The sequence below is a fragment of the Centroberyx gerrardi genome, chromosome 16 (genome assembly GCF_048128805.1).
Source record: "Centroberyx gerrardi isolate f3 chromosome 16, fCenGer3.hap1.cur.20231027, whole genome shotgun sequence".
Lineage (NCBI taxonomy): Eukaryota > Metazoa > Chordata > Actinopteri > Beryciformes > Berycidae > Centroberyx > Centroberyx gerrardi.
The window spans coordinates 17,769,548-17,785,476 of record NC_136012.1 but is presented as its reverse complement, the minus strand read 5'-3'; the positions used below and the strand labels follow the sequence as shown (position 1 = coordinate 17,785,476).

At 40.2% G+C, this 15,929-nt stretch overlaps 2 protein-coding genes across 3 annotated transcripts; both read left to right on the top strand.

The window, feature by feature from the left end:
* The first annotated feature begins 1,299 nt into the window (after positions 1–1,299).
* Positions 1,300–7,544, top strand: rab41 (RAB41, member RAS oncogene family). 2 transcript variants are annotated; one of them, XM_071917083.1, is made up of 8 exons: positions 1,300–1,467; positions 2,630–2,688; positions 2,927–2,980; positions 3,907–4,012; positions 4,358–4,469; positions 4,895–4,988; positions 6,082–6,148; positions 6,403–7,544. In XM_071917083.1, the coding sequence occupies exons 1-8, from the start codon at positions 1,389–1,391 to the stop codon at positions 6,465–6,467; spliced, it is 636 nt and encodes a 211-aa protein (XP_071773184.1). In that variant the 5' UTR covers positions 1,300–1,388; the 3' UTR covers positions 6,468–7,544. The 2 variants fall into 2 exon arrangements, with proteins under 2 accessions (XP_071773184.1, XP_071773183.1); XM_071917082.1 differs by lacking the exon at positions 3,907–4,012 and adding an exon at positions 3,269–3,374.
* Positions 7,545–10,279: 2,735 nt separating this feature from the next.
* stard14 (START domain containing 14) lies at positions 10,280–15,660 on the top strand. The gene is made up of 6 exons (XM_071917098.2): positions 10,280–10,628; positions 10,793–10,940; positions 11,734–11,837; positions 12,148–12,265; positions 12,379–12,431; positions 13,967–15,660. The coding sequence occupies exons 1-6, from the start codon at positions 10,446–10,448 to the stop codon at positions 14,189–14,191; spliced, it is 831 nt and encodes a 276-aa protein (XP_071773199.2). The 5' UTR covers positions 10,280–10,445; the 3' UTR covers positions 14,192–15,660.
* The last annotated feature ends 269 nt before the right edge of the window (positions 15,661–15,929 follow it).

The window sequence follows — 15,929 nt, the reverse complement described above, 5'->3', positions numbered from 1 at the left end:
TCATAGCACTTAAGATTATTATATTTTTTCCTTAATAGGCCAAATTCATAGTCAGTTTTACTTTCATGTCAGCAATCATTTTGTCAGAGGCAGTAGATATTTCAATCTGGAATATAATCAATTTGAACTCATGCCTTGCTCTGAATTCCTAACCATGCAGCTAAAGATGAAAACAGGCAATATAAAATATCACAATATTCACCTCCAAAAGCATAGTACAAAGAGCATAGTATTAGGATGACAACCATCATCATCATCATTAGCCTTCACATGGCATATCCCGTATAACCCTACAGTCTGTAAAAGAGAAAATAATGTAAACATAGCCCCTCTCAGACTAATTACTTAATGTGTTAGGAATCACAAATTTAGTATGAGGAAAACTTAGCTTGGATGCCTTTCTGTATGGCTTAGAAGTGTAGTCTCATGCACAGACTACACCTGTCAAAGTTAATAGTATTGAAATAAAAAAAAATCATGCAAGTGATTTTATCATGTAAATATCCTAATAATAGCCATAGCCTAAATGAAATTTAATGTCATGCAAACAGGATGTATTGCCAATCATCAATCACATCTTCTATCATCTTCACAACACAACGAGTTGCTTTAGCCAATACTGCCACATCTATGACAGATGTGGCAGTATTGGCTAAAGCAACTCGTCAGAGTGAATGGAGTAAGCAAATCCCACTGAACTCCATGTATTCCCCAATGAAAGTTTATGGTAAAAACCTGTTAATTTTCCTGTCTCCCTTAAGAGTGACACACAGTTTAATACTTTTAGACATGTAAAGCACAGCTAGAATACGTCTTATGAGCACATATGTGTACACACATTTTGTGCCACACTGCACACAACACACAAATGTGCAGCATATTCCATATTCACATCAGAGGAATGGGAACAAACCTGAATAACATAAACACACTGACTGTTGCACATAATGAAAAGTAGGCTTACAAATTACTGTTTAGTGAGTCTCGTTTATTGAATTATTTTGTAAACGAGCACTCCCTACTCTGGTTTAAGTGTACCCTACAGTATTTGTACTTGAGTAAATATTCCAGTTATTGTTACTCTTTATACCCGTGGTTATAGCCACATACTTTGAAAAATTCCTGCAGATCAGTTGTGCTCGGCCTAGCACAACTAATCTGCGAACTAAGCGAAATTGAAATATTGCAATACGGACACAAATGAAGCTCTATACTAGGGTGATTTATCTTTGTAATTTATGTTTGCTGTTAACCGCTTGGTTGCGCTATTTCACTTCCGTAAGCTCAAGGCAACAATAGTGGTAGCTAGTGCAAGATACACTATTTGCTCCTCTACGGTCTAGACATCATTAGCTAAATCAGCTAGCTGTTGTTTATCTTTTGATAAAATGTCAACCACGACCGGCGGTGGAGAGTTTGGCAACCCTCTACGAAAGTTCAAACTCGTCTTCTTAGGCGAGCAAAGTGGTAAGTTGGGGACGATGTATTTGAGCCGTGTGTTAATTTGGTGTGAGCTAACCGTTAGCTTGCTACTGGTCTGAGCTAGCCTGCTACTGGCTAGCGGGGTACCGACTGGGCATCATCAGCCGGTGCTGATACAGGGCGAGACGTTTTTAGTTAACTGTCGAAGTGGGCCGAGAGAAAGGTGATGGTTCGGACGAGTTTTGTCACTTGTGATGATGTCATTATCTAGCTAGCTAACGTTACCCCGCTGAGCTAGCCAAACACCTCACTGCTCGTTTAAAAGGCCAACATTAGTACTTACCAGTTTGACCAGCTGTTTGCTATCAAAGCAAACAGTGAGAACAACTAATTAAGCTACATACTGGATTGTTTCTAAATAAAGGCTGTGGGACAAGGGTCCTTTCCCTGACCGATGGTGTATGATGCATCAGCATCATCTCACCACGTAACTCTGCCGCTAACGTTGGCTAACTAGCATTAGCTGTGCTAGGCTAAAATATGCAAGCCATAATATTGACGTATGCTAACCAATTTTACCCCTAATGGGATTTCCAAGAGCTTAGTACGAATCTTTGTTTCCAAAACAAGACCTCATACATGCGGCTAGGGGGCTAAATAAGTCACCCTAATGTGTTGATGTAGCGTTGTGTTGTGTGTTAGTCAGCTGTTAGCTTGTTAACTCACTAGCTTGGTACCCACAGATGCTTCTTGAAAAGCCACGTCGGCCAGTGGGTCCAGGCCAATCTGCCTGATCCAGCCTCAGCCATTTAACGCTAGCCACAGAGCATTTACACTGTCGTTAATTTGACGTGATTGTATTCTAGAATTGTTTTTCTAATTTACCCATGGCATTGTCCCATAACGGGACAAATGTAAAAAGTCGATTTCCATAATCCGAGATTTGTGGCTCCACCCTAATTGCCAGCTCAGCGCGTGGGTTCAGTAGTCCACATCGCATCAATGATGATAGCACTTTACTCAGTATGACCATATTACAATGTCACTGAGTCATATTGATTTTTTGTGAGATTTCCAAATCATTGTGGGTGCATCCTGAGTGCATGATGTCAGTAATGAAGTTTTGGCCATGTATGTTATGTTCTACCTTTGAGTGGCAGGACACATCTAAACGTAGGCCTATATGTTTCTGTCCTTGTCTATACAGTTGGAAAGACCTCGCTTATCACCAGGTTTATGTATGACAGTTTCGACAACACCTATCAGGTAAATATAAATTTAACAAGTCTTCACAACATATATTTGTATATATATGGAATTAGTGACATAACCATCTGTGTATGATTTATACCTGCTCTTACACACTGACTACAAGTGTGTTTTGAAATATGTCCCTATAACGAATATAGTGTGAGCAGTTTCCTAGAACACCTTTCCCTGTTGAGTCATGCAGTATCCATTATTGTGCAGATGACTAAGCTTTAATGCAATAATTGTCTCACAGGCAACAATTGGCATCGACTTTTTGTCGAAAACCATGTACCTAGAAGATCGTACGGTAAGCTCTGTCATTTTCACTGTGATTTTGATCATTCCCATTGCCTTAGTGTTAACTCTTAAGGACACTTAAAGCATGCATTTAGTCTGCTTTTTATGTAGGAACCACCGATTATTAGGCTATCCTTTCACCATTTCACGTTGTGTTGTTACCTCATTTTACCATTCATTTTGTTAGACCTATGACGTGGTTTTAGTTCTATCATCATTTCAAGTTTTTTTTCCTTCCATCCTTTTGCTGGGTCATGAAATCCACCCATTCCCACGTTCTTTGCACGGTTGGCCACAGATTCGGCTGCAGCTCTGGGATACAGCCGGACAGGAACGTTTCCGCAGCCTCATCCCCAGTTACATCCGCGACTCAGCCGCTGCTGTGGTGGTTTATGACATAGCCAGTAGGTATCATGGCCTTGCCTCGCCTCCTTGTCCTTCCCTTAGTATGCGGAAGGGCAGAAAAAGAGCATTTACCAGCCTGGCAACCCCACTGGACAGCATAATGAGAGCATCGTCTGCTTTAGATACATTGAAGCATTTCTCCAGTTGAAGTTTTGATGGAGCTCTGAAGTTCAGTGTCCAGAGGGGTTTATGCTTCTTAAATGCTGTTACAAATGGGGCTGATGTCAGGAATAAAGGAAAATGCCTTCAGATGTCGCCTTATGGGCAGAGAACCGCCATAACAACCTAAATAACGTTTCAGCAGGGGCTCCTTGTGCATGTCTTGTCAGAGGAACGTCACTCACAAGCTGGTCCTCTCTGACCCTATACTGCATTTGAATGATTTTCCCTATTCCTCCGTGAAAAAGGCCATTTTCATCTCTGCTGCTTGGCTTGCAGTTCCTTTATGTCTTTCCTGTTCTCCATTTTTCTCTTTTCTGTCTTTCCCCTCTTTTTTTTTCTTTCTCTTCTCCCCCCCGTTCCACTCCTCAGGTCCGGCTCCAGCTGTGGGACACTGCTGGACAGGAGCGTTTCCGTAGCCTAATTCCCAGCTACATCCGTGACTCCACCATTGCTGTGGTAGTTTATGACATCACCAGTGAGTCAGGGCTGTACTCTAACCATTCTGTAGGGAAGTAGAGCCGTGGGAAGGAAGCTACAGTATCTTGGCATAGTGTGCTCCCTTTTTATTTTTGCCAAGATTCACCAGGCTAGCGACATAGAAATTCTGTAACTCTTCTTTCCTTCTTCAAGCTTCTCCTACTGAATACTTTTGCTTACTAACAGAACTACTGTATCAGCTTTTCTGACATAAGGTACCTTTTTTAATGAAGAATAACGGGCTGCTTGTGCACACTTTTACTTTTAACCAGAACAACATTTTTGTCTGTCAGGGCCACATGCGGCTGATGTATGCAGTAATTTTGTGTTTTCTCATCCTCAGATCTAAATTCATTCCAGCAAACCTCAAAGTGGATTGATGATGTCAGAACAGAGAGAGGAAGTGACGTCATCATCATGCTTGTTGGGAACAAAACAGACTTGGCGGATAAAAGGTACATGGTTGTGTGAGACGTTTGAATGGTTTGTTGATGATGTTTTGTACCAAGAATAATGTAGACTGTAATGTTGAAATTGAATTAGTAAGAACTGGAATTAGGCAATAAGTTGTATTATCTGTATGAACTCTGCCAAAGCCTGGAATCCCATTTTTCTTCCCTTCAGTGTATTTGGCATCTCATCCAGTTTTGACTTTATCATCCCTTGGTATTTTGCATATTCCAGCATTTTTTAATAGTAATTTTAATTCCTTAATTTTGATTTCTTATGATTTGATCAGATTTCTGTAGATTTCTTTTTTTTTGCTTTTGTTTTGTTTCCCTTTCCTGGTCTGTCTCTCCATGTCATTTTGAATTTTTGTGTTTTCCTCAACCCTATGCCACCACACTCCCCTCCCCCCTCCCTCCCGGGACCATGGCAGGCAAGTTTCTGTTGAGGCTGCAGAGAGGAAAGCTCGTGAACTCAATGTGATGTACATAGAGACCAGTGCCAAGGCTGGCTATAACGTCAAACAGGTTGGTGTCCAGCAACAGCAGGTGTATACTGACAAATGGTCCTGAAGCTTCCAATACAGGTCATGATGTCCCTTAGTTAGGTTAGGGAGGCCCACTTGTGACGTCTAGAGTGTGCAACTCTCCCTGTATTCATTATATGGATCAGTGTGGCTGTTGTTGAGTGAGTGATCTCTCGAATCGTTTTCCTTCTGTTTCATCTTTACTCGGCACAGCAGCTCCTCTCTCCCTTTGTCTTTCTCTCTGTCCGTCTGCGTTTATAACTAAACTAACCTCTCTCTCTTTCTCACAAAGAAAAAACAGAATCTGTTTTGAGCTCTCTTTGTTTTTCTCTCCATCTCTTCCTCTCCTTTCGGCCTGTCCTCTTTGCGATCTTTCTTTCCATATCTGTCTGTTCGTCCATCTCCCCCCTCTGCTTTGACCTGAGCAGACAGATCACCACGGAGGAGGGCGAGCAGAGAGCTAAGGAACTGAATGTCATGTTCATTGAAACCAGCGCAAAGACTGGCTACAATGTCAAACAGGTAGAGATCCTGCTCTCTCAGGGTAGTATAGCTAACTCTGCCCTCCAAGTTTACTCTCATCACCTCTCTTTTTTTCCTCACATGGCTCACCATGACTTGTCCAAGCACTCTCAATTCATACCAATTGTGTTTTCCTCCCCCCCACAACCTTCTCTTTTAGAAGTTTCAGTATCGGTTGATGTGTTTAGCACAGTCTTACTGCTATTGTGTGTTTCTTTTGTGCTTATGTAGTTTCTGTCTTGATTCACTTAAACCTCTGCACCTTTCAAAATGTTTTGCATGAATATAATGGATTTCCTCAGAGGGGAAGGTTTGCACGGCAACCCTCACTTCCATGCTGTTATCTCAACCAATAATAAATATTCCATTTTATTTCCCTGCTTGAACTGCTTTTTGTATTTGCCTATTGTTAAACAACTAATAAATTACCCAGGAGTAGTCACTTGATCAGATTAATTGCCCATTTGTGATTTGACAGTATTGTACTTTAGGCCTCTCACATTTGTCTATAATTTGGTGAGACTCCTTGCAAATGTGTTCAACTGTTTAATTCCTCTGACTTTGCTCCGTAGCTGTTCCGTCGTGTTGCTGCTGCATTGCCTGGGATGGATAGCACACCGGAGAAAAGCAAAGAGGACAGTATCCTTTTTAAAAGTTACAATGATTTGGCATGTTTTAGAGCTCAAGCTATTATTACTGCTGTGGCTTTATTACTTTGACGTAAGACATTTACTTGGTATAAATTCAGGGTTGGCCACCTAGTAGCCAGTGCCTGGTGCTTTACTGGGCAGAAAAGAGAGAGTCTTCACTGATGACATGGCAGCCAGAGAGGTAGTTAAGAAAGTTAAATGTGCAAATTCACAGATGATGTTGCTTAACCTTGGTCCTCTCAGTGATCGACATCAAACTGGAGAAGCAACCAGAGATGACTGTCACCGAGAGCAGCTGCTCATGCTAGTACACCTCACCCCGCCCAACCTGCCTCCTCCCCACCAACAGCTTGTCTCTCAGTGGCCACTCGCTCCACCCATGGCACACTGCCATTGGGATGGAGGACCTGTCTTTTCCCGTTTCAACTCAGTGACTTTTCGGAGTAACCGTGTGGATGTGCTATACTGTATTGAAGCAGATTATCTGGAAAAAAATGGTTTAAAAGTAAACATTTAAAACAAGGAATAGGTTAAATATGTTCAGATTTTCATCCAACTGCATGGCATTATATAGGATTGCAGACTGACATAGCTAACTGCTCTTGAGTTATTGCACCGTTCGGAAACCTCAGTGCTGTCACTCTTGTCATTGTTGTAAAGTAAAATTGCTTGGGATTATTTAAACGACTCTGCAAGGTTGAGGTCTCAGTTCCTTAATATTTTGCTTTTTTTATTTCCAATGGAGAGTTTGGATTATGAAAACTCGACTATTCTGTAATCTGTAAGAAACATTGTTACTGATTATTTCCCCACTTTGGCTTACTTTGAGGAAGTAGGGACAGGTTCCTACCAGTGAATTTACTTCACTGCAAACTGTCCTATTGCCACGTTTGGCTCAAATTAGCCGGATTCATTGAAGATGGTTTATGGGACCATACATTAGACATTATTTATACATAACACATCTAAAGGCATGAACAGCCAAAGAATACCACAGTGTGTTAGTCGACCAATTTACATGATTTGAGACCTTATTTCCAGCAGGCTTCCTGTGGGGTGCTGCAAAAGGGACGTATAACCAACTAATGAGCAAATAGATATGCATTTTCATCAAAGGGAAGCCATCCCGAAATTCATTAGAATGGCTACTAACCTGAAACTATTTATGTCAGCATCAAAACTATAGCAACTGTCTGCAACTTTGTTAAATTAGCTGCACGCATACTAACATGTCTGAGGAGAAGAGGGGTTTTCTGCTCTTAGATGCGCCTTCTAAAGTACAAAATTAAAAAAGCCAATGTTGAGTTTTCCAAGCTAATGGAAATATGTCACTTTGGTCGCTATGACGTACCCACCATCTCATTAATATTTTGTGTTGTATTGATTACACTATTGCAGGAACATGCAGCATGCTCACCATGCAGGATTTATATATGGATAAGAACACAGATGCCTTGCTTGTTTGTTCACCAACGTTGTGCACTGAATCAAGCCACAATATTGTAAAGTATAAAAGAAGCCTGCTGACTGGTTCATGGCTTCACTAGTTGTTTTGTAGAGCTGGTAGATAAGAGTTTGTCCTCAGATACAGCTAACGCTTACTAACACCCTTGCTGTAAAAAAGTGCAGAGAAGTTAGTTGCAGTAGCCTTTACTGTATTGCTATCGCCTGTGTAGGACTGTTGGTTTTATGTGTTTATTTATTTGTAACTCGGACATATGAATAACATTGTACGCTTGACCAAAATTACAGATACTGGCACGCATGTTGAAAATTGGTTATTTTATTTATTGTTTGCGTGTCTGCTGGGACACTACCTAAAGGCAACATTTAGGCCTGGTAATGTGTTTTTCTTGTCACACTGCTAGAAAGGACTTTTTGCAGTGTGTGTAGTCAATAGATTGGTTTACAGTCACAGGAAAAGGCTGCACCCGTCTCCAGACACACATACAGTGTAACACAAGCCAACTAATTAGCCATAGCACAACACACCTGTCATTTGCTGTAGCTTGTTTTGAAATGTAAACATTTTAAAAGGACTAAAAATTGTTAAGTATTTAATTACATCGAACAACCGTCTTAACCTTAGCAGCTCTTCTATTACTTGTCACTGACTGAATACTCAGCTTTGTGCTATTCTGAATTGTGTCTGTCCATTTGAAATATGCTGTCTACTCGTGTTTAGCAACGTTTGTGTGAATAATGTACTATTACTATCTGATGTATAAAAAGGAGAGTTAATGAAACACCCAAGTGTAGGCCTATCACATGGAATAAAATAAAGATATTTCACCAAAGCTCTTATCTCTCCCTTTCCTTATGAAGCACTGATGTAGAGAAGGCTCCATTACAAATCATTTGATATTGTTGTGGCACATTAATAATTCTCACACCTTAAACACTAATTATCATTAATCATGCTTATTTTGTGCATGCATACAACAGATTTATACAGCTGCTTAAGTGTTGTATGCATAGGCTACAACAGATGCATACATAAGAGTTGAAGGTGAGGCACCTGTCAAATCGGGGGTGTGTACCTGTTGCCAAAGGAGACTGAAACTGACCTCATTAGGCAACACACTACAGGAATGTATGCAGTGTTTCAGTGGGCGTGGCCATGTATGAACATGAAGTTGCACTCATATACTAGCAAACTAGTAGTTTTGTGATAACCGTAAACAACTCTTTATGGGTTTTTTTTGCATGAAACATCAAGAATAACATGATATTAACATACTGTCAATCAAAACACAGCCAAACCACAAGATGAAAGAAACATTAGTTGGTGGTATTCATAGTATTCTGTTACATCACCACACAGCCATCTTTGTGGGATAATAACAGGTGATTGTAATAAATTAACAGGTGATTATAATCAAATGACAGCCACAGCCAATGAGCTGTGTAAAGCAATATATTGGTAGGAAATGCATGACATCATGGAAATACTATGACTAGGCCTATAGGCTACAAACTGGTCCCACTCCTCTCGACTACTAACATGCTATTATGAAATTATGAAAACCAAACTGAGGTTCATTAAAATTGGTCATGTGACAGAAACTGAATTATTGAATTGTGGTATTCATAACTGATTTCTAATACCCGTAGATCTGGTTATGAAATACTGTGCATTCTATAGTGTGACTTTGATTTATAATTCTAGATCACTTACTTAGGTATGATAATAACTTCATTGTGAGCTGAACTAGTAGGACAAGAATGTGTATGTGTTCATGGCGTAAAATGCAAATTTTCAGCATTAGTTTTTAACAATTTCTACATTCTCTCTTGACAGTATTAGTTTTTAATGTTACAACTACAATAAACATAACGGGTTTTGTGTCACAGAACTATGAATATTCCCATTGTAAATTTACTTTACTTACTAACTAAAATTCAGTTTTTGAAATATATATTTAGGCTATTGTTCATTTGATGGACAGTATTGGTTTTTTTCCTGCGTCGTTTTATAAAAGTATATGTAAGAGGACACATACCTCAGAAAGATTTGGAATAATTCTGAAATCCACTGTAGCTTTTATCATTTAGTCATGTGCTAAATTTTGGGTTCATGTGTTTGTGCGGAGCGCTCACGTGCCATCAACACTGAGTAATTCACATCGCACCTACCCACTCTAACCTTGAGCAGCCCACAGTAGTCTGCCTACTACAATGTGTGGGTATAGTGTTTGTCATTTTCACAACCTTAATGAAAAATCCTTATTCTTCTAATATTCCTATTGGGGCATAATGTTTGTCATTGACACGCTACTCAATAGTAGGTTTTGATCTTATTGTACTTTTTATCCCCTATGTAATTAGCCTATATGATTTTCTGTGGTATCATTTTGACCTATAGTAGGTCATGATATTGTAATGTTTAGGTGTGATATTTGTACAGTGGCCTATCCTTCTATTTATGAAAGCGTTACTTCTGTTTTGGAAAGGGGGGGGCAAGACGTTTCTCCACGCACCTGCGTAGCACACCTGTAGCCGACGGATTCCGGAAGAAGTGACGTCAGAGGGACAGGAGCCTGGAGGTGACAGAGGAATGGCTCAGGAATTCAGCACAAAAATCCTGCTCAACTTGATTGGTGATCAGTTTGCATATAGTGGACTCGCCGGCAGCACACAACAAGAGAAGCCTTGAGTCCGTCAGCCGAGCAGGCCGAGCAACTTCTTCTATATGGCAGATTTGTTTTGAGGATAAATTAAACACCATTTACCCAAAGAAGCTTTCACGGGAGTGATCCACACTCTTAAGATAAAAAAAAAAAAAGATGTCTCGTCGGTCGAATATTATACCTGATGAAGCGGTCTTCTCTGACTTCAGAAGACAGTGCTTATCAACGGATAATTGGTCAAACAAGTATGATAAACATGGAATGCAAGTGTGGGTCGAAGTTCCCCCCGCGGCTTCTACACAAGGAAATCAAAATGCACCAAAAGTTCACAAGATCAAGGTAAGTTGCAATCTCAAAAATACTTCCTTATCCTCAGAAATGATCCATAATGTAACTTCCAAGTCTCTTAAGATTTCATAGTTGCCTCTGGGTGACTTTGGCCTTTTGTAAACTTGACATTTGGATTTTTAATTATAGTATGTGTGCTTGTGTGTGTGTTTCAGTGTAAAATGACAATAAAAGATGTGTCAGCCGCCACCATGTACGACGTCCTCCATGATGGCCAGTACCGTAAGAAGTGGGATCCCACCATGTCGGAGAGTTTTGACATTGCCCGGCTCTCTGCTAACGCTGATGTGGGCTACTACTCATGTGAGTATGGCTACTCCTATCTGATGCAGCTGATCACATCACACTGCGCTGTCCTGTGTGACCCACCGTAAACCTGTTGGGCTAGAATAGCTCAGCTTCAGTTGTTGCATGTGTACAGCCAAGAAAACAAAAAAAAAAAAACATTGGGAATGGAAAGGCTGGAGTCTGGTTAACATTTGAGCATTTGGAGACACTTAATATCATCTAATTGGGCCTATAGGGAATCTGAATGGTGATATTTCTTATACTAGAAATGTATAAATCTTTTATTGATTGTCCAAGTTCTTCACACAGGAACTACAGAGTGTGTGAGACAGCTAAATGTTTTTTTTAAGTATTACTGTACTTTATAAAAGTACTGTAAATTGTTTGTCAGCATGGTTTTGCAAAATGGACCTTTATTTTGAGTTACAGTGAGACGTTAAAAATGCAGCGATGATTTTCCCATCAGCAAGCTCTTCCCTTCAAGAATCTGTTTACATACCCAAACTTAACTAGTGTTTTGTTGCCCATCTGTCCTGCTTCTTAGTGTCAAAGCTCTTAGTGTCCATGTTTTGTTTCTCTATTATAATCTGTTGGTTTTATCAACACTTTTGTAGGGCCGGCTGATGCAGACATTAGGGATGAAGTATGAGGGGCCTTTGTTCCTTCAGTGTATTTATAGTCAAAACAAGGGTGCAGGTGCTGCCTAAGTTGGTTCCCTGAATCTAAGGTTACTGTGACGGTGAGAAACACGACCGATGAAGGCAGTCTTCCCTTCAAGGTATCCTGAATTCTGTTTCTTTTTTCGTAGGGTTTTGTCCCAAACCGCTGAGGAACAGAGATGTGGTGACGCTGCGTTCGTGGCAGGTGACGGACGATGAGTACGTGATCGTGAACTTCTCAGTCAAACACCCGGTACGGCACCTCCTCCACACACTCCCCGGCTCATAGCAACCGCTGTCTGTCAAACATGCCAGTCCTACAGCCCACTGACATCTATTGTCTTCATGTTTTGTGTGCACTGATTTTATAACAGCCGTTTTATCATCTACAAACACCCTTATCCATATTGATACCAATGTCACATGTCTGAATTGCACGACAACGCATACAGCTTGTACATGCAGGAGCGCAGCTTGGACACAGACTTGAAAGAGGTATTCAGTTAAACCCACTGCAGTTTATCTCATTATTCTGCACACTCTTGTTTTTGTTTCAATTACAGAAATACCCTCCTCGCAACGACCTTGTGAGAGCCATTTCCATCCTAACTGGCTACTTGATCAAGCCCACAGGACCAAACAGCTGTTCTTTCATATACCTTTCACAGGCCGACCCCAAAGGTTAGACCCTGACCAATGTCCTCATTCTTTTCAAACAAATATGAATATCTGAAAAATCGAGTTCGCAATGAAAATCTCAAGTGCTGTTTCATTTTATCCTCATTTTTCTCCAGGTTCTCTTCCAAAGTGGGTGGTGAACAAAGCATCTCAAGTTTTAGCTCCCAAGGTATGTAACGTAACTACAAGTTGTGTTTTCCTGTAGTTGACGCCTAAGAAAGAAGATCGAGTAAAAAAAAAAAACATTAACTGTGAGTGAGAGAGAGAGAGAAGAGAGAGAGAGTGTGTGTTCTGGAGATTGTTAGAAAGTGTGTGTGGTGTGCGCATAAGGGAGTGAGGGTTTCAAGTCTCTTAAAGGACAATGGTAACCATAGAAACCCACTTTAAGGGCCTGTCCCGGTAAGGTTCCTGACAAAGGAGTATCTCAGCCCGAGCTGCTACTCTCTGCCCTGGTAGAACTCGTTCCCCAGGTTTCATATCTTCTGCCGCTTGCAACTATTTAGACCAAAGTGTATCGATGTGTGTGAAACTGAGATTGTGGGACTCACATCCTCAACTGAACAGAAACCTTGACCTATTCATTACCCATTAACAACTTTCTCTACAAACAAAACCTCCCAACCCCGCTTTGACCACAATTTTACTGACATAGTGCTTTCGCTAGGTGCTGACGATTCAAAATAGGAATAGTGATGATACTACTAATATTCTATTCATCCTTATTTATATAGCACTTCTTTAAATGCAGTTGCAAAGTGCTTTACAAAAGAGTAAATAAAAAATATATATAAAACAGTAAAAAGCAATATAAGAAAAGCAAGAAACATAAGAGGAAAAAAACATAAAAAGAGAGGTCAAGGGCAATAAATAAAAGATCATTACATTAAAAGCAAGTCTATAAAAGTGATTTAAAAGATGATGGTGATTTAGCCAGCCTATGCTCCTCAGGCAACTCGTTCAAGTAACAGTAATAAACATTATTTATATAGCACTTATCTAAAGCAAGTTTACAAAGTGCTTTACAGAAGTTCAAAGATAGGGCTGTAGTTGTTAAGACTTGAGGGGTTTCTGCCAGGTTTCTTCAGGTGTTGAACTGCTGCATGCTTGAAACTAGAGGGGAAAGTGACAGTGGCCAGAGACGGCTGGCTTTAAACCGTAGGGACATCGGTTTAAGACGGCTCAAAACAGCTGAATTTTTAGATTAATCGAATAAATCTGAACAGGAGGGCAGAGACATGGAGTCTTGTGGTTTCTGTCTTTTTGGTAAAGAAAGCCAACACTTCTCTTGGGGTGCTTCAATAGAGGAGGTATTATTTTATATTGGGTATTATTTATTTATATACACGAACAATTTTGTTTGAGTTTGAGCCCGAATGGCAAGGGCGAAACAACCTTTTTATTTCCAGCTAGACTTCACAGATCATGTAGGTCTTTGTCAAAATGTTGATGGCTTGAATTGGGCTCACTCTATTATATGAATCAGTTTCTTGGCTTTGGCAGATGAGATACTATTATGTAGACCGTGTCAGAGCTGTAAGTATTAACTATCGATTGCACCGACTCATGTAAGTGCTTGCCACATAATTTGCCACAATATTTTGTGACCCGGTTTATCTTCAGCTTTGTTGACTGAACATTAAGGTGTGGTGAGATTCTCATTGTTGGTTTCAGCCCTCTGATACTCCTTTCCTCTACTCCTTCCAGGTGATGAAGTGTGTGCACAAGGCGGGACAGAACTACCCCGAGTGGAAACAGCAGAACTCTCCAGACCAGAAGCCCTGGTTGTTCCCGGAGCAGAACACCCTGCCCATGATGGACCCGGCCGAGCTGTCAATACAGAGAACGGACTCGCTAGAAAATGTGGATGAGAGCTTGACTGCGGATGAGAGCTTGACTGCGGATGCTCATGAGAATGAGGATAGCAGCTGAATCGCATCGATACGACAGGATGAAGGCTGGCCAAGAGAGAGACTGGAGGATATACTCACACAAACTCCATAAGACTTGAGACCAAAGTGCTACGTCTCTTATGTGACGTGATCCTAATCCTCTGTCTACCAATCTATCCTCAAATTACTTTTTTTATTTCTCCAGTTTTCCATATCAATGTGCCTTTTGGGATGAGCAAGACAATGAAGTGTTTACAACTGTCTTGCCAGATGGAAATGAGCACAGAGCAAGTTGCCATTCAGATCAGTCCACCTTGAACTCAGTTAACCATCTCTGCAGTGTTTGGCCCCTAACTGTACGCCCTTTACACTGTACAAGTATAGAGGTGTTGGGGTTTGGTTGTGTGAATAGTTACTCACAGCACTACATTTAGGAATGTGTCTTCCAGCAGGCCTTTTTGTAGATGCAACCATTTAAAATAGATGTGAACAAGGTTTGAATGAAGTGAATGCAGGGAAATGAAGTTAAACATAGTTGTCCACAACTGGCTATTTGCCTTTACAGTTGACTGTAAATGGAAATGAGGAGATAGTCAGTAGTGAAAGTATTGAGTGAAATGATATTGGGTATTTTGTGTATTCCTGACATCTGTACTTCCACTCTATTGACTTTTTACATATTATTTGCTTAAAACATGATATAAACTGTTTTAGCTAGCCCCTTTAATGTTAGGTGAATGTAATTATCGGGGCAAAATGATTGGATCCCTTACTGGATACACATAAAATTATAATCACGTCTTTTTTTTTTTTTTTTTTAGATCGCATTCATATATTTAGTCACTGTTGAAGTGACCCTTAACCTGAAACTTAAAGGTTCTTGGTTTGTTCAGTAGCTCCAGGCCTAGACATTGAGTCTTTCAGAAATACAAAGTTACTGAGCTTACAGCAGACAATTTCACTCCACTATCACGTTTGCCACTGATTTTTTTTTTTTTTTTTTGGTATCTTTTTATATGGAAGAATTTCACTGCGCACCATTAATTTATCGTGATTGACCAACTATGTTGTAATTCCATATGTAAATACAGGAAAAGTGTCCCTGAAGGTTTTTTTATGTTAATGTGTGTATTTATTGAGATGTTGTGCAATCAAAGTGTATGCAGTGGAATTAATTATAATGTTCGTTGAACAGACCCTGGACTTACCGCAGGCACTCAAGGTTGGATCCATTGGTGATCTCACTGAATGAAAATCTTTAGGTAATGTTACATGCAAAATGTACAGAGCAAATTCTTATTTTTTTTCCAAGTTGAGTATTGTTTTTACCCGAAGGATTGGAATTATCATCATGGATCTTGTACATGTGAGATTATTTACAGATGAAGTCATGACAGAGCAAAGAGGGACCCTGAGCTCTTGAGGTTTTTTGTCTGAAGAGATATATTGACAGTGTCACATGGTTTTAATGTGTTCTGTGTTTTTTTTAAATAAACCTCACAAGGTTTACATGCTTTGGTAATCACTGTGATTTGCTCTGTTTTTATAAGGGTGACAGTCACTCTCAACAGAAACCCAAGTCCAAAGTGGAAAAACAAGTTGAGCTACTCATACCAGAGCAAACCGGCCCACCTTACTCAGATTCAAAAGTCACAAGACGAGCTCTCTGGTTCAAGCTCTTACAAGTGCACAATCAGACTTGGGTTACTAGGCTTCTAAACTTTTATTATAGATTCAGGTCAATGTCACATACTTTTACAAAAAACACAGAAAAAATA